Source organism: Nelusetta ayraudi, unplaced genomic scaffold (genome assembly GCF_046127955.1).
Source record: "Nelusetta ayraudi isolate G7.1 ecotype Tasmania unplaced genomic scaffold, CSIRO-AGI_Nayr_v1 ptg000011l, whole genome shotgun sequence".
In the NCBI taxonomy this organism is placed as follows: domain Eukaryota; kingdom Metazoa; phylum Chordata; class Actinopteri; order Tetraodontiformes; family Monacanthidae; genus Nelusetta; species Nelusetta ayraudi.
In genome coordinates, this window is record NW_027466061.1 from 6,643,791 (window position 1) to 6,660,371 (window position 16,581).

Here is a 16,581-nt window from a genome sequence, read left to right on the forward strand (position 1 = left end):
GGGTGTGTTCTTCGCCGGCATGCTGTCACCGTCGCTCTGCCTCTGCGACGGATGGCCGGCCTCTCTGTCCCCCTCGTCCTCTTCACTCAATCTGCCGCGACCCAGATGTCCGGTGAGCTCCAGAGGGCTGCAGGGGTCACACACACACATCATTTGCACCATTCATTACGGAGGTGTTTTTATTTGTGTATTTTTTGTGAGCAATTCAGGCCACGCATCAGGCAAAGTTTTTCATTTGATAGGTAACTTCTGTGTCCGACGAAACGCTGTTGCGGTACCCCCCTCACTCACTGGGGGTCAACAAGGGCGCCTGTTGCCCTTGCAGAAAATGTTAACAAGATGAATTCACCCACGCATGCTTTCGAAGTAGGTAAGCAATTACACCGCATGCGCCTTGGTATTGTCGCTCTGAGGCAACGCTAACGTGTTAGCGGGCAATGCAAGCAGCTGGTGAGGTCAATGTCAAGCCACACAGACCGTGCTGGGATCTAATTCAAACAACAAGCTCCGGATGGAAGGATGGTGGGTTCCATATACAGCCCCGCCTCCATCCACCAATTTATGCAACATGTAATTTAAATCCTGGCCTTTACATCCTCGGATTATGTTGTCATGGCAACGCTGGGCTTGACTGTCATCTCCTCGCCCTCAAGAGATGTCATTCAGAAGTTTGTCACACGAGCATAATGAAGACAAAACTTTTTCCAAGGTATTTTACCATGATTTAAAAGTAAATCATATAAAGTTGGTCCACTATTCTTCCTTTTGCAATGTTTAATCGTTTTCAGGCCATCTTCTCAGAGCTGTATAAAATCCTGCTAACCGTCGAGGTGTGATAGCGCTGCTAGATATGTGAACATAAAGAGAAGCTTTCAACGTATCAGGCCGCTCCCCGCCAAGGGCTAAAACAAATCCTGCTGTTACGAAGTGGAACCCTGGTTCTCAGAGTAGCACGGCGTAAGCGTGCAGTCTCAGACGAGATTTTTTGAATTTGTTTTTAATGGTCAGCTTCATCGATGTCGACCTGCTGTTCCTTCACTCGCAGTGCCACAGTGTAAACTGCTGCAGGGTTAAAGCCGTGATAAAAACAGTACAATTATGGCATGCCTGAAAAATTGCTAAAAAGGTTCATTTTGTTGCTGCAGTTTTTGTTTGTTTGTTTGCATCCGGTGTGCCATTTTCTTTATTAGTAGTTTCCCAAAATGATGCATCGTCAGCCGAAATGATAAACACACAGCAAACTGGTTAGAGCACTAATGCTGTCAGCCGAGATTTCATGTTTGATTTAGTTCATGCTCCTGGCGTTATTATCACACCAAGCATCACCTTCGGGCTGTGTCAGTCACTGTCAGCCCTGTAGAGGTACTTCATCACCAAATTATCCATTTTCTTCTGCTTCCTCTTGCCGTCCTTCTTGCCCGAGGGACCGTTGTCATCGTCCGACCCTTGTTTCGGGGCTCTTTTAACACTGCTAGAGCTGCGGTAGGAAATGGTGGAGCCGGAGGACGACGACTCCGACGTCTTTGAGGACTCGGACTCGGACTCGCTCTGCTTCCTCTTGGTTTTCTTCTTGGACTTCTTGCTCTTCTTCCCTTTCGAGCTTTTCCTGCTGCGATGGTTATCGGACGAGGAGTCATCAGAAAGAGACACTTTTCCTCTCTTATCTTTGCGGCTGCGAGAGCTGATGCTACTGCTGCTGAGCGTGCTGGATGGCCGATTGTCCAGAGCAGAACCCGACGCGGACCTGAGCAGGCGGGACGTGCCACAGCCGAGTGCGTCGTCCTCGCCTTTCCTCCGGTTGTCCTCGCCTCCCAGCCCCCTCTTGTCATCGTCGTCCTCACCGCTTGACTCGTCGAGCTTGCTGCGCTTGAACTTGATTGGTTTGAAGCTCAGCACCTCATTGATGGCGGCCTCCAAGTCGGGGTCTAAGTAGTTGCGGTGTGTGACAGTCTTGATGTCGGACGAGTCGGTTGGATTGCCATTGGAGGGGCGTGGCTGAGCCGGGTTGGAAAAGCTGCGGCTGAGGGAACGGGGACTGAATGAGGAGGTGCCTCCTTCGCTGAAAGCCACGCTCCTGCCGCCGTCGTCGTCATCGTCATCATCTTCGTCACCCACGTGCAGACCGAACTCACTGAGGCCGCAGCTTCGGGCGAGGGAGAGGCGCGAGCTGCTGCGTCTGTCGTCCTTCCAGGAAGAGCTGCGGCGCAGTGCCCGTGGGGAGGAGTGGCTGACGCTGCTAATGGTGGATTTGGTGTCATCATCCACGTCCAGCATCATGCCGCGCCTGCTGGACATCCTGCTGGGGGCGACAGAGGACACCATGGAGTCCTTGTCAAATTCAGGACTGCTGCGGGAGGCCCAGCGGGATTCCAAACCCTTTCTGGCTCTGCTGGTGGCCTCAGAGTAGGCCAGGGAGATGACCGAGCCTTTGTCGTCAAAGTCCTCCTGCTCTTGGCTCTTCTTCCAGTCATCCAAGACGTCTCCGGACTTGGACTTGGCTTTGCGGACCGAGGCGTGGTCGGGCGTGTCGGGCTGCTCTTTGAGGGTGTTGAACAGGGAGCTCTCGTCGCCTTTACCCCCTATGGAGTCCTTGAGGTTGGCACGCTTCCTGTAGCTCAGGGAGCTCATGACAGACACCGATCTACTTTGCTCGACCTCCTTTGCGTCTTTACCGCCCTCGTTTATTTTCTCCTTATCGTCTTTCGCCTCTTTGGTGTCAGCACTGGCTGAGTATCTGAAGGGTTATGTGGTGAAATGAGAATCAGAACCAACAGAAAACGAAAAAGAATCGTGTTGATTTTTAATCATTAGCAGTGCAGGTACTCTGTATAATTTACCTCGTTCATCTGACTGAGAAACCATAGTGATCAGTATAGTCTTAGTTGTCGCTCAACAGATAGACACTTCGGTCCGTGTCAGGTTAGAGTAATAGAGTCATAATGACCATCTCGGTAGTCAATAGTCAGTGTACGTTATGTCTTTTTTTCTTCTGTTTATGGTGCTGAGCTAGCGTTAGCGCCTCCATATTTCTTTGGTAGAAAGACAGCTGGCTTAAATCATGGGAGCAGCGGCAGATGCCAAGCCATTTGGTAGCTAACGCAATCTGCCAGCAGCTTCAAACACCAACCATCAGCCATCGGTGCTGTGGCTGCCGTAAGCTGCCTTTGAGGGCCGTAACTACAGCGACAACGCCTTGGCGTCCGCCGAAGCCGCCGGGATTTCAGCCTGCCGTCCAGTTAACATTTCTATGGTTTTTATGGCACGGTCGGACGTCCAATCCCTAGTGTGGCTCGCTCCGTCTGTGCCACAGTGCAGCAGTATTCCAAAACAAAAAAAAGGGACTTGTCCGGAAAATATGGTACTGACATAATTCCCTATATGTTGAGAGACAACCGTCTCTAACCCGCTTAAAGAATGAATGAAATGTTTCCCCGCCTGATCAAGCAGACATTGTGCCATGAAAAGAAACAACGCTGTCTTTCCATCCGTCAATTTCATTTTGTCCTTGGGGCCAGTCAAGAGTCACTGAACATACACAATGCCCACAGCTACAGCTTGTTACGTACAATGTGCATAATAGAGATTGAGGCAGTGAACTGGTGAGAATATCCGTCTCACTGCAGCGGAGGCGTCATTTAGCAGCCCGCGCCAACTGGCCACGGGCCACTTCAATAAATTTGACAGCAGCCGCCTCTCCCTTCCGCCTGCTGTCATTAGACAGATTACAGGGGGAGAGAGATGACACCTAATTATATGAAATACCAATCCCTCTGTTTCATCGTGCCCCAGGTAGTCCTGGGCCTTGTCAGCCTGGGAATGTGTGTAGCTGTATTGTTGCATCACCACCGGGGGACCCGCATGGTTTTGCGTCATAATGCATAAAGGATGTGAGGACTAACCTGGTGCTCTTCGGGCTTCTCTCCTCCGGCAGCGTCTTGGCGCTGGTTTTGTTCTTCGAGAGCCACGTCTTAACCCCATCCACCCGGTCTTCCACCTCAGAATCAGTGTCTGTGTCATCCCCACTGTTGAAAGCAGAGGGTCAGTTTAGACACTTTCACTCCAAGAGGGGCTTTTCCCCTGGAACCAAGAATCTTTCAAAAAAACTGGGTGCATTTCCACAGGGAGTAGTTTTGATTGGGCCTGGGGTGTTTTGGACCTCACTGCTGATTGGCGGAAATGATTTGTCGGCAATGTTAGAATGACTGTGAATCATTGTGATATTGTTTACAAAAGATGACATTTTAAATTATTGACACTATGGTGTAATGTCATTTCATTGTATATTGTTCCAAACAATGTTTCCGTGTTTCTCCTCTGCATTGCTGGCAGAGCCCTGCGATGTCAGCCTGATTCACAACCTGACTGCCTCGAACTCAGTAAAGTACTTGGTACTAAAAGGCCCGAAAAAATTTGGAATACTTACTTTAGCAAGACATTTTTACAGCTTTAAATTCTTGACAAATCATTTCATCAAGAAGGACGAACCATTCTTCTTTTTTTTAAATGCTAATGAACTTCTTCTAACATTTTTCCTAAATCCCCACTCTCTCTTCTCGCCTGCCTTTCTTCTTTTTTTTCCTTGTACTTGAAACACCAACTGCCTGCTGGGACGAGTCAGAATCGTCTTTGAGTTATTCAAACAAGGACTTTGCTTAATGGCTTGTTGTGAGAATATTTCAAAATTCCGGGAAGTACAGAGAGAAAATGTAGGTCAGTTTTCACACAGCAAAACATCCTGTTAGTGACGGCGGACCGGAGAGACGGCAGACAAACAATGTTTGAATCAGTCAAATCAGCACTTCAAGCAGGTTGAAAAATGTTAAGCAGGCATGGATGAGTGGAGCACTGTGTTGTCAGGATGGAGATGTGGCCAATGTCATGACACCACTGGGCTGTGACGTCTGTCATTTGGATCTCAACCACGAGCCTTTCACAAGATAATCGCTAAAACGTTGACCTGTGGATCCCAAAATCACACTTTTTAGTAATTCTGTTACATCACATGCAAAGCCTCAAGGAAACATTTGGGACATGTGTTAGGTGAATAATCCTCTGCTTGTGTTCGTCCAACAGCGCATTCAGAAACCTGGGCTCCCTTTGCAACACGAGCCGAACCCTTCTGCCTGACATTTAAGGAAAACAAATTGTACTTTGCACCAGCATTCATCTGTTCTACAAACGTGAACCAGATCTGATTTGCGTCTGCTCAGTGAGCTGCTGTCAGGGAAAACAACATTTCTCGATATTCCATTTTGTTTGTTGAGTCGAACACAATCCAGTCCTGACAGAGCTGACAGCGTAGCCGGAGAAGAGTGCACTTTTAATTCCTTTTGATTTCACAACAGCCTCTGCATCGTTATTATTTACCACATTGCCTGCGCATCATTTTTGCCCCCCAACCCCCCCCCACACACACACAAAAAAATCAGAGTATATTTCTCCCAGAATCAGCAGACAGCTGACTGATTACAAATGAGAAACAGCGATGCAGGTTGCAGATATCGATTCCCGGACGAGCTAATCCATCTGAGCCTCGGAACAGATAAGTTGCGTTGCAGAAAAACGCTTTGTGAGACACGATATGTGATATTTAAAGCGGTGCAATATGATGGGTGGTCCGTCATTTGGCTGAACAACACACACATCCATCTACGCGGGTGTCTCGGCGAAGAGTGTTCACTTTGTCAACAGGCTTTGCGGCACGAGCAGTCAATCATGTTTGTCTCCGAGGACAAATTGTCCTATCTACTTCCTGCTTTTGCTGTGGTGGTGGCATAAAAGTAACAGTCTATTTTATGCTATGATTTTCTTGCAGAGTGATTCCAGCTCTGAAGTCTCACTCATCTGTTTTGCCAAACTTCAGCAGTTTTGTTTGGTAGTTTGTCTGCTTTGGTTGAATGGTAAACAGGTTTCTTTTTTCTTTTGTGTTAATCCAACAAATTTTACATAACTTGATTCCTATTTCTTGACAACAAATGAAAACAAGAAGTTGGTCACAATATATCTTAGTATTTACAGTACATAAGTTCATAAAATATCTTAGCACTGATAGACGCTCTTATGCAAGTAGATACTTTATTAGGTATGAAAGGTTGGTGTAAACTGTTATTATTTCACAGAGAATGTTTTTTTTAATATATTGCTTATTTAGACCAAAATATGACCTAAATTCTGTTGTCGGGTCACATTTTTGTCCTGATCTTGGTTGCTAAACTACTGCAGTGATGGAGTGAGGACATTAACATATTTACTCATCAGGGAACCCTTCAGCTGGCGGGCAAAGGGGAAAGAAATGATGCTTTCATAGAGACTAAATGGCCTGATTATATGATTTAGTGCGACGCCTTCCTAAACCTGAGAGCTGCTTCATGTGGCCACGAAAGGGAAATGTTCAGGGATCAGCTGCAATTTTTCCCTCCAGTGTCCTCCGTGGTGAACGCAGCGAATAGAAGCCACAGTGGAGAGAGGAAAAAAAACACTCAGAGGTTCATTAACACCAGAGAGTTGATTACACATGTTGCCTATTTGTCATCTCTTTGACACCTTTGACTCTAAGCGTGATGTATCACGCAACAAAACAGAGTCCAAGCCACGCTGCGGCAGACAAGCGCGCACGTGCGCACACGTACGTACACATGTGTGTAATAGAAGGTGGCTTTGCAATTGAGCGCCACGCAAACGGTGTCACAAGCAATTTGTCCTTGGCCGCCTACCGCAAGCTAACCGGTCCCGAGGCTCGCAGACATAAACAAGCCCCAAGAATTCAGAGGTGAACGCTAATAGCTTCTGACAATTGGCCCGCACTGGTTGTAAATCTTTGTCACAAAAGCTTAGACTCAGCATCAAAGTCTCGTATGGCGGCTTGGTTCCACCACTTTGGCCCTGGTGGGTCCAGCACTGCGTATTTTTCACGCTGTAGGCTAATAAACGTATTGACGGGAAAGAGCAAAGTTGCATGCGAAACGTAAAATAAACCACATAAATCTGAATTTCGTTGTTCTACAAAATACGACGACAATACAGGCTTTCAATTGAATAAATACGCTCATTCTGTATTCAAAGACCTTCTATTAACTATAAAAAAGGGTGCTAAATGTCACATATCACAAAAAAAACAACAAAAAGCCGAAGTTTAAGTGTTGTTAGACATCATTTTTTCCTCTAACGTACAGCTGAAAGCTCTTCAATCACTTCCGGATTTACAGAAAAATTATACCATCCATTATTGTTCATCAGGCCTGCTGGCGCCTTAAAGAGAGAGAGGAATTCAATCATGGAAACTGTGGGAAATCAGCGGGCTTTTGCTGAAAAGCCCCAGTCCTAAAAAAAAAAAAAAAAAAATGAGAGGGAGAGAGAGAGCGGCGAGACGACGGGGCAGACTGATGAAAAAATGCACGACAAACAAAGGCAACGCATCAGGCAAACCTGAGGTCAAGCAGGAAATTGTGTAATTGTGGTTGGATATATGGATATATTCACCTCGGCGGTATACATTAATGTCATTCACATGCTCTGGCAGAGGTTGAAATTATTTAACAGGCCGAGCAGACATTTTGTTCGCTGTGTACGGAAAAAAAAGGAAAAAACAAAAAGCACTCTGAGAAATCGGGGCTCAATCATTTAAAGTGTTCAACGTTCACAGTCGGTGATGGAGCAGCTCAGACGAGGTTTCTTCGTCTTCCTGCTTAATGTTCCGCAGCGCCGTGTGATGAGATTAGATTAGCGAGAGCATTTGCATGCATGTAAATGAACAGATTTTCAAAGATGGGGGGAACATTTCATTAGCGCACGGCGCGCCGACGCCTCTGTCTGCTGTGTTTCTGCTCAGTGTGTGTAAAGGGCAAAATGGAGGTTATTTCTTCATTCAAAGCCTCCAAAAGGAGATCGATTACATTTGAAGAATTTACTGTATGAATCATAACCTTCTATTCGTCACCGCGCATCAGCCCAGCAGGTCAATATTTCTGAAATGGAACGTTTTTTTTGCTGTAATTTTACAATTTTAGAGACTTTTTTGTTCATTCAACTCTCCATTTCAATTTACATCTTCTCATTTTTCAAGCAAATAAAACCAAACAATTTACAGGGTCTTAGAAAACACTTTGCCTCCTTTTCAGGGATTTCCCTCTGTGTGTCCATGCTTGTTTTTGATATTTCAATTTCGCAGGGAGGCATGCTCAAATATAATGATCTGCGACAGAAAACCCTTGTGTAAACTCACTGAGCTTGTTTGCATCTGCAGAGGGAGGCGGCAGCTTCGACGCTAGTTCGAAAAAAAATTAAATTGAAAAATAGAATTGTCACGGCGACATACAGTATGATGTTGGAGCATACGAGGCAGAAATAGAGAATGGAGACAATGATGCAGTATCACCACTGCAGCAGTAATAGTGATTCACTTCATAGTTTGCAAGTTGTCACGTCATAACCTGTTTTTCTTAAAGTTAAGGTTACAGATGTTTATCAAAAGGAACTTTTTTTGCTCGCCGTGTTTTTCAGACAGACATAAACCTGCCTGGATAAAGAATACTGCACGATTCTCTCCAGCGGTTGCAAAACAGGGGAGAAGATGGAAAAACGAGAGCGAGCACAGCGAGGGGAGACGAAGGATGCAGAAGATTTTATACGTTCTCACGTTTTGTTCTTCCGTTTCTGATACTTTGTCACCATGTCTTGCAAACTGCCAGAGGTGTGGAAGAGACCAGGAAGAGAAGGAGAGAGAGAGAAAGAAAACATTTGCACACAAATAACGAGAGACTCAGAAACAAGGGCGATTCGGAAGGGAAAATGATGTATGACAGCAAAAAAGATCTATTTTTTTGAGAAGCAAGTAAACCGTCCTCTTCGTTCTTTAAAGCGCGAGCTGTTCGCCGCCACGGAGGTCTGCCGTGTGTTTACCTTGCTGAACTCAGTGCTGCCGTTACCCCACCGGGGGATGGGAAAAAAAACATTACAAGCGTAGAGTCAAATTAAAACGAGTGAGTGAATTTGGACGAGCAAGTCTGGCAGGGTAAAACAAATGGGCTCTGGAGGAAAAAGAAAAGAAAAGGAAGAAAAACGCCGGCGTACCTGTTGATTAAGTCGTCGTTGTCGTCGCTCTCCATCTCGTCCTCGATGGCCGCCTGCAGGTCGCCAATCCTTTTGAAGGCCAGCTTCAGGTCCACTTGCAGGCTCTGATTGGCCGCCTCCAGGCTCTCGATGTCCATTTCCTGGTGAAGTGGCAGCGGTTCACAGTTCACAGATCACGAAGCCAGCCAATCCAACGCCGACCCCCGGGGCCCTCGTTGGAAACACTCACCAGCTCGTGCTTCTTGCGGCTGGCCTCGCCCTCCTTCTTGGACAGCTCGCCCATCTCCTCCTTCATGTCCCTCATCTGCCGCTGCATGCGCTTGCTCTGCTCCTTCTCCCGGTTCTCCGCCGCCACGCGCTGGTTCCTCTCCTCGGTCATCTTCTCCAGGTTCTCCTTGAGGCGGCCGACCAGAGCCTGAGGACGGCAGGGGAGTCGGCATTTTAACTCCCAGAGGGGAAACTGCTCGGTGGCTCTCGGAGCTAAAAATGCACCGCCATCCTTTTTCACTGAATTTGACCTTCTCGAAACATCTGAACGAAAACATCCGACTGTTTCGTTGCCTATGGCACATAAGACTCATCCTTCTGGCATCATGAGACCAACATGACATCTGACGAAGGTCACACGGCGAGACAAGTGACTCGCTCTACCCACCGCTGTTGTTAGCTGTCTTTCCATGCAGTTGTTGCAGATAAAGAAGTTGCCTCCGTGTGCCCTGCTGTCATGATCACTGGATCCTTTTCCAGAAATTTCACCTGACAGAAAGTCGTATAAGCCCTTTACGGTTTGCGACTAGCGTATTTAGAATCTGAAAGAGCTCCACTCTGCCATAAATCCAGGCCAAAGCCGGCAGCTGTCGGATTCTTTTTACCTTCTCCATGTGGCGCCTCTCAAAGGCAAAACCTTTGCCAACAAACCAAACAAACAAAAAATAGAAGGATTTTATTTTTGGGACCCGACGCTAATTTTAACTCAAACGACTCAAACTCCCCAGCGGATCATTTTTTTCTCCACTGGAGACCGACAGCAGCCTCGGCCCCAGGGACACCCCTGCTCCCCCGCCCCCCTGCTAGCGAGAGCGTCGGCTGCTCTTTCTCACCTCCAGCCGTTTGATCTGCGTCCTCTCGTACTCCAGCTTGGTCTCCAGCTCGCGGATCTTGGCCTCCTGTCGGCACACGAGAGACTTCTCCACCATGGACTGCTCCTGGAAGTCCAGCTGGCTCTGCAGCGAATGGAGCTGCCGCGCACGCGCACACACACATACACAAAGCACATAAACTTGCTGCAATCGTGTGCTTGTTGAAACTACAGCATTGCCTTAAAGCTGTTTGTTGTAGTTTTTTTATTATTAGGCACAAACTTGTAAACATGTTGCATCCAGAGAGAATAATAAGCTGGAGATAAGAGCCCAGTCAGTCTACCACCCGGGGTCAGAGGAGGACGGGGGTGGGGCTGCGCCTCGCCGGCGTAGCTTCACAGGCTCTGGGGGAGAGCCAAGCTCCATGCGGAGCACGTTGGTGTGCCGTCCGACTCGTTTTTCTCATGGGCGATAAAAGGAGGAGGAAATGGGGAAAAAAAGAAAGAAAGGGAGGGGAAAAAAGAAACGTGACAAAGAAAAAGTGGCCCGAAGGGTAACGTGGCACCTAATGAGGGACTTTGCATCTGAGACAAGGAGGATTTGGAGGCCTCCTTTGATGGGACTAGAAGCAGGCAGCCTCGCCCTCCTACTGGGAGATGAGATAACCACTTCAAGGTCAGACGCTTTTGATGGCTATCGCCCACGATTCTCTGGCAGACTTTAACAATGCCTCGCTGCCTGCTGCGCATCTCTAAGCCGAGCCCAAAATACTCCAGTGGGGCCGGCCGCGCCTGTGTCGGGCCTATCGATGGCTTAGCACAAATGTAGCTTTATTTAATGGGAAACAGGATGCGCTGCTGGAGGGCGGCTAGGACTCAATCGTGTCCTTTGGTGAAATCATATTTGAGTCTAATTCCGCTCAGAGCAGATGGTTTTCCTTTCACTCTTTCTTTGTGTTGTCCCTGAAAAAAGGTGGTCTGGTTACATAAGCCCGAGTCTGTGTTGTGTGCAGATTGAGCAACGCAGCCAACACAACAATTTAAATGGGTGTGCATTTGTAAATAAAAAGTCACACCTGACACATCAGAGGTCGCGCTTTAAACAGAAAAACACCATTATTCTAAAAGCCCCGACGGCATGGGGCGCTAATTTTAACGCTTTGACCTTCGTACCGCATCAGCGCTCAGCCTCAATCATTTTGCTTGACAGCTCAAGCACTTAGTGCAAAACCTGAGCTGATCAGCGCACAAGCGGGATAAATTACAGCGTGTAGGTGTAGCTGTGCGGCTGTCAGATTAATTAAAACGCTGTGCAGCGCGCTCATGTCAACGGGCTCATGATTGAATCGCTAACACTTAGATTTGAGAAAGGTATTTTTTCTGAAGGGTTACTTACAGTACAGACTCACATCAGAGCAATTTAAAGTTTTGTATTCTGAGGAAAGCGTAACATGATTGTTCCAGCCATGGCAGTCCAGCCAGTGGAAGTTTTCTCGACACTTTGATCAGCACCAGACATGTTAAAACAAAGTCACTGGTATTTGCTTTCAATGAAGAATGTTTCAGTAACAGGGCGACACAGTGGCACAGTGGTTAGTGGTTAGCGCTGCCGCTTCACAGCAAGAAGGTTGTGGGTTCGATTCCGATCCCTGTGTCTGCGTGGGTTCTCTTCAGGTTCTCTGGCTTCCTCCCACAGTCCAAAAACATGCATGTGAGGTGAATTGGGAATTTTGAATTGACCGTAGGGGTGTGTGTTAGAGCGAATGGTTGTTTGTCTTTCTGTGTGGCCCTGCCATGAACTGTAAACTGGGACAGCTGTACACTGCCTTTGCACTATGACAGCTGGAATAGGCTCCAGCAGAACCTCGTGACCCTGAGTGCAGATGTTTCAGTAACTCATCTTTGTTCAATCTTAACTATATCTAACTGTTTTCTTTAACAACAACATGCTTCTAAGGAGTCAGTGAACTCTCCACAAATGAGAAAACTCAATTTTTCAACTCTTTTTCCCACTCACTTAAGTCTTTTGGCTGTGCTGACCAACATTTTAGAAATTGGCCCTTTGTGCCATAACAAAGAGCTACACTCTTTTTTGCAGGAGGGCTGAATGTGCTGTTTTCTGGAGAGACATCAAGTTTTTTGGGGGGTTAATTAATCTTGTGAAGCTACGTCGCTGCAATCCATGATGCAAAATAACGATGGTAAAGTTGGTGTAGCGGTGCCTTCCAACTACCTGCTGTTGTGATCTCTCAAACAGTGGAGCGGATTGCTGTCTAACACACATTTTTACAGTGCTTTCAAATTCTGATCATCTTTGTTTTTTAGTGATCTATTCTTAAAATTTGCATTTCAGATAAAAAAAAAAAGTTGAGGGTCATGCAGGGGCTAAAACGTCTGCACTGCAATAACAATGAGCCCTGGGTTATTACAATAGTGCATCTCAAGGACCAAACTAGTTTGACATTTGGCTTGTGATTCAGCTGTGAGTGTTTGTTCTGAGGCGCCTTTTCATGTCCGTGACCAAAATAACAGTTTTTGTTGTTGTTTTTTTGCAGTTGCTCATAATCATATTAGTCACGCATAACAATGTAGCGTAGCAAGGTTATGCTAATATGTGTAATTACCACATTTTAGCACAGAACAGCTAAATGGTCCAGTGTGCAGAGCCTGTCATCTGGCTCTATTCTCACACTTGGATCTGACTGAAAAACGTCCAAATAAAAGAAAGTTGCAGACATGGGAACGGCAACCAAGACCACAGTTAGGATAGATCCCTGTGATAGGTGACCATGTTTAGGGCCGGTACAAAAGGCAAGTTGATAGCCTCACGTATTACCATCCTTTAAACACGCCAGTGAACGATTTTTCGCTGCTCGGCTTTCAGTTGTCATCTGATTCCTGCTGTTTCTAATGCAAATTGTATTGCCATGCTGGGAGATAAGCAGCAACAATCAGAGGGTCTAATCAGGATGAAGTGTGGAAAGTTTGCAGCAGGTGGTTCAACATGTACAGTTCTATACCTTTTCTTGGATCTCCTGTTTCTCCTTGGTGGCATCTTCCAGCTGAGCCTGCAGGTCACTGATTTGGTTCAGGTCCCGTGCAGACTGGTGAGCACAATCACATTAGACCTTCAGTTATAAGTCATTCTAGACTTGTTCAAACTTATCTAACCCTAACTTACTTAAACTAATTGGGTTTATAGGATTAGACAGTTATCGTATTTCCTAATATATATATATATATGCTTAAAAATGAATCAAAATTATTGTTGTGTAGTACCATGTAGTATCTGTATTTTAAACATAAATACCAATTATTTGAACATCATTTGCCTCCAATACACTATAACTGGAAGTAACAGCTGATTTAACGGCAAGACAGGAGCACCATGCTCCTTTATGATGCTGGTCCACTGTTTCACCAGCGTAGTGTAGGCCTGAGCATCGATTTACTTGAGGATTCAGCCAGGAGTATTTCCAGGGCTTTGGAACAGCTCAGTGAGGTTTTTCGACAGGTTGTGTTACCTGGGCAACTGCAGCTTTATGTTTCTTCATCAGCTCATTCATGTCCTCCTGGTCCTCCTCCATACGAGACTGCAGGTCATTCTTCTCCCTCTGCAGACGGCTGACCTGCTCCTCCAGCTGGAGCATCAGGAGAAAGACACGCACACACACACACACACACACACACACACACAGACATGCACACACGCACGCACGCACACACACACACACACACACACACACACACACACACACACACACAAGGGCATGCAAGCTTCAGCAGGATTTATTCATGAGCTATTGAATATGATAAATGGCCATTAGCGAGCTAGGTTGCCGTAGTTCTGGAATCTAGTCTAACAGCGCCGGAGCACAACCCAGATGGAGGTTCTGGCTGCAGGATGAGACCAATTGCAGATAATCAATTGACTCATTTGAGTGGGAAACTGCGCGGGCCAGTGCGGCGCACCGGCGGGGTCCTATTTAGAGTTCGTCCTGCGTGTTTGCGCGCTCTCTAATCTGCGACATTCACGAGAACTTCCCCTGCCATAGCTGAGGCAATTAACGGGCGGAGGCGCGCGACACTGCCTGTGTGCAATCCCCAAAAGACACAAACATCCTGGGCTGCGAGCCTGAAACGCAGACAGCGCTCTCATGAGAGGCCCATTAACGAGGTGACTGGTTGTGGGGGGGGCATCCGACAAAGCGTACTCATCCATTAGAGCAAAATGTTGAAATCAGATATATGCCAAAGGGCATTTATTATTTTAATATCTCTCCATGACTTGCAATGTGTGCATGTTAATTTGTAGAGCTCCGCTGCACTTCGAAGAGTGCCATTTTGCAAATGGACTGCATTAATTAAACTTGTTTATTTTTTTTTGTTCGCAGGAGAGGTGGGTTTGAAAAGAAAACATTTTTCCATACCAGCATTAAAACGCAATTTGAACACACAAAATGCAAAATGCAGTGGAACACGAAAATTATATTGCATTTCACACATGTCCAGAACTTCATGGAACTTCACCCTGTGCCTCGGCTGAGACGTGTGTCTCACCGTGTTCCAGTCCAAAGCACGTTCAATCGATCTTACTATTGAGTAAACAATTAGTGTCCTTGGCGTTGTGATGAAATCAGGAAGCTGCATTGGCAGCAGCTCTCTGTTTAGGAGAGGAAACTAACACATGCGCAGAGGACGACACCGAGCTGCTGCTCATCAGACTAGCATGGCGCCTCCAACAGTAGCAGGGGTTTTTCACATTAAAAGCAGAGACAGAGGGACATCACTTGGGACTTTTTGCTGCTCCTGACACGGGGTCCCGCATTTTAATTCTACTTACTGGTGATGTGAATCTCTGGCTGACTCACGATTCAATTTGATTCCCATTCTTGGGCTCACAATTCAATTTTGTTTCAAAAACTATATCATCCTCATCACACGGTACATCCTCATCCTCATCATCATCATCATCATCATCATCCTCATCAAAAGAGAACACAGTTTGTAGAACGTAGATCAACTGATTCCAATGACGTTAACACAACCTCAGCTTGAGACAAAAGGCAACATTTTTCCCCCACTCTTTTTCATTCCACTGAATTGAAAGAAGACGTCGCACAACGACGTCTGAGTCGGAACTCACCGACAACTTGTTCTTGACCACGTCCTCCATTTGAATGTGCAGGTCCTCTATTTCAATCTCCATGCTTTTTCGGGCCTTCACTGCGGCACCGCAGGTGAACTCCGACTCCTCGAGCTGGAACAAAAACAGAAACAGGGAGAAGTAGGACAAATGCTTCAGGAAATGGATCAGATTTTGGACTCCTCTGAGGGTTTGTAGGGGAAAACGTGTTTATTTGGCCACGTGTCAACCTCCAGGCATCACACCATTATATTTAATTGGGCGACTTACTTGATTTTTGAGCTGGGCGATCTCCCTCTTGCTGGGGGCGTTGCTCTTCAGGTGGTCAAGCATAATCTGTGCATCTGCCAGGAGGACCTTGGTTCTCTTCAGATCTTTCCTCAGCCTCCTCTCTGTCTCCACGTCCCTCTGGCCCACCTGAGCGACAAAGAGCAGCCGTTGCCGCATCTCCTTCAAAGCCCGTCGCACCTCTCTGAAGTCAGAAGGCGCCCCTGGATCAAAAGGCCGGTGTGTGTGTGTGTGTGTGTGTGTGTGTGTGTGTGTGTGTGTGAGTGTGTGTGAGAGTGTGTGTGTGTGTGTGTGTGTGTGTGTGAGTGTGAGTGTGTGTGTGTGTGTGTGTGTGTGTGTGAGTGAGTGAGTGAGTGAGTGGTTGTGTGTGTGTGAGTGTGTGGGTGTGTGTGTGTGAGTGTGTGGGTGTGTGTGTGGGGGGCGTGGAGGTGGGTACCTGTTCCTGGGCATTGAGCAATTTGCACTCCAGCTCTCTTTTGTCACGCAGCACCTTCTGCTTGTCTTCGTACTCCTCCTCCAGCTGCACCTCCATCTGCTTCAGCTGCACGACACCAACGGCAAAGCGATGAGACGAGGAGGAACCAGGTCAGGGCTGCAGTGAATCACCTCGCCCGCTCGCGGTTCCTCGTCAACTCGCAATTCACAACTGTTTTTTTTTTTTTTTCCATTGCGTAGCGCGACAAACAAATACCGAAAACGGACAAGAGCGAAAGCAATCGGGATGTGAAGCCGTCTCTAACAAACTGGCACATCTTCACCCTCAGCACACACCATGAACGCACGTCTTGGCTGCGCGGCCATGTGTGTTCAGAGAACCTTTCCGCGGATTTGAGAGCGGAAACGGGCAACGCCTACCTTCTTACTGCAGGAGTGCCTGATCTCGTCGACCTCCTCATCCTTGCTCTCAATCTCCTTGGAGTGGCTCTGCCGCTGCCTTTCCATCTCCATCTCCAGCCGCAGCTTCGCCTGAGTGCACGATGGCACGCGCACAAGCACACAC

General features: G+C 47.0%; 1 protein-coding gene across 1 annotated transcript in view; it reads right to left on the reverse strand.

The window, feature by feature from the left end:
* Nucleotides 1–1,338: 1,338 nt before the first annotated feature.
* LOC142884576 (unconventional myosin-XVIIIa-like) overlaps nucleotides 1,339–16,581 on the reverse strand; it is a 62,788-nt gene continuing 47,545 nt past the window's right edge. Inside the window, exons 33-44 of the mRNA XM_076020314.1 lie at nucleotides 16,437–16,547; nucleotides 16,018–16,122; nucleotides 15,564–15,710; nucleotides 15,294–15,407; nucleotides 13,672–13,788; nucleotides 13,168–13,251; nucleotides 10,170–10,307; nucleotides 9,299–9,484; nucleotides 9,070–9,209; nucleotides 8,636–8,680; nucleotides 3,900–4,022; nucleotides 1,339–2,734 (exon numbers count right to left, since the gene is read on the reverse strand). Of these exons, the coding sequence (XP_075876429.1) occupies nucleotides 1,339–2,734; nucleotides 3,900–4,022; nucleotides 8,636–8,680; nucleotides 9,070–9,209; nucleotides 9,299–9,484; nucleotides 10,170–10,307; nucleotides 13,168–13,251; nucleotides 13,672–13,788; nucleotides 15,294–15,407; nucleotides 15,564–15,710; nucleotides 16,018–16,122; nucleotides 16,437–16,547 (2,706 nt within the window). The remainder of the gene's footprint in view (nucleotides 2,735–3,899; nucleotides 4,023–8,635; nucleotides 8,681–9,069; nucleotides 9,210–9,298; nucleotides 9,485–10,169; nucleotides 10,308–13,167; nucleotides 13,252–13,671; nucleotides 13,789–15,293; nucleotides 15,408–15,563; nucleotides 15,711–16,017; nucleotides 16,123–16,436; nucleotides 16,548–16,581) is intronic.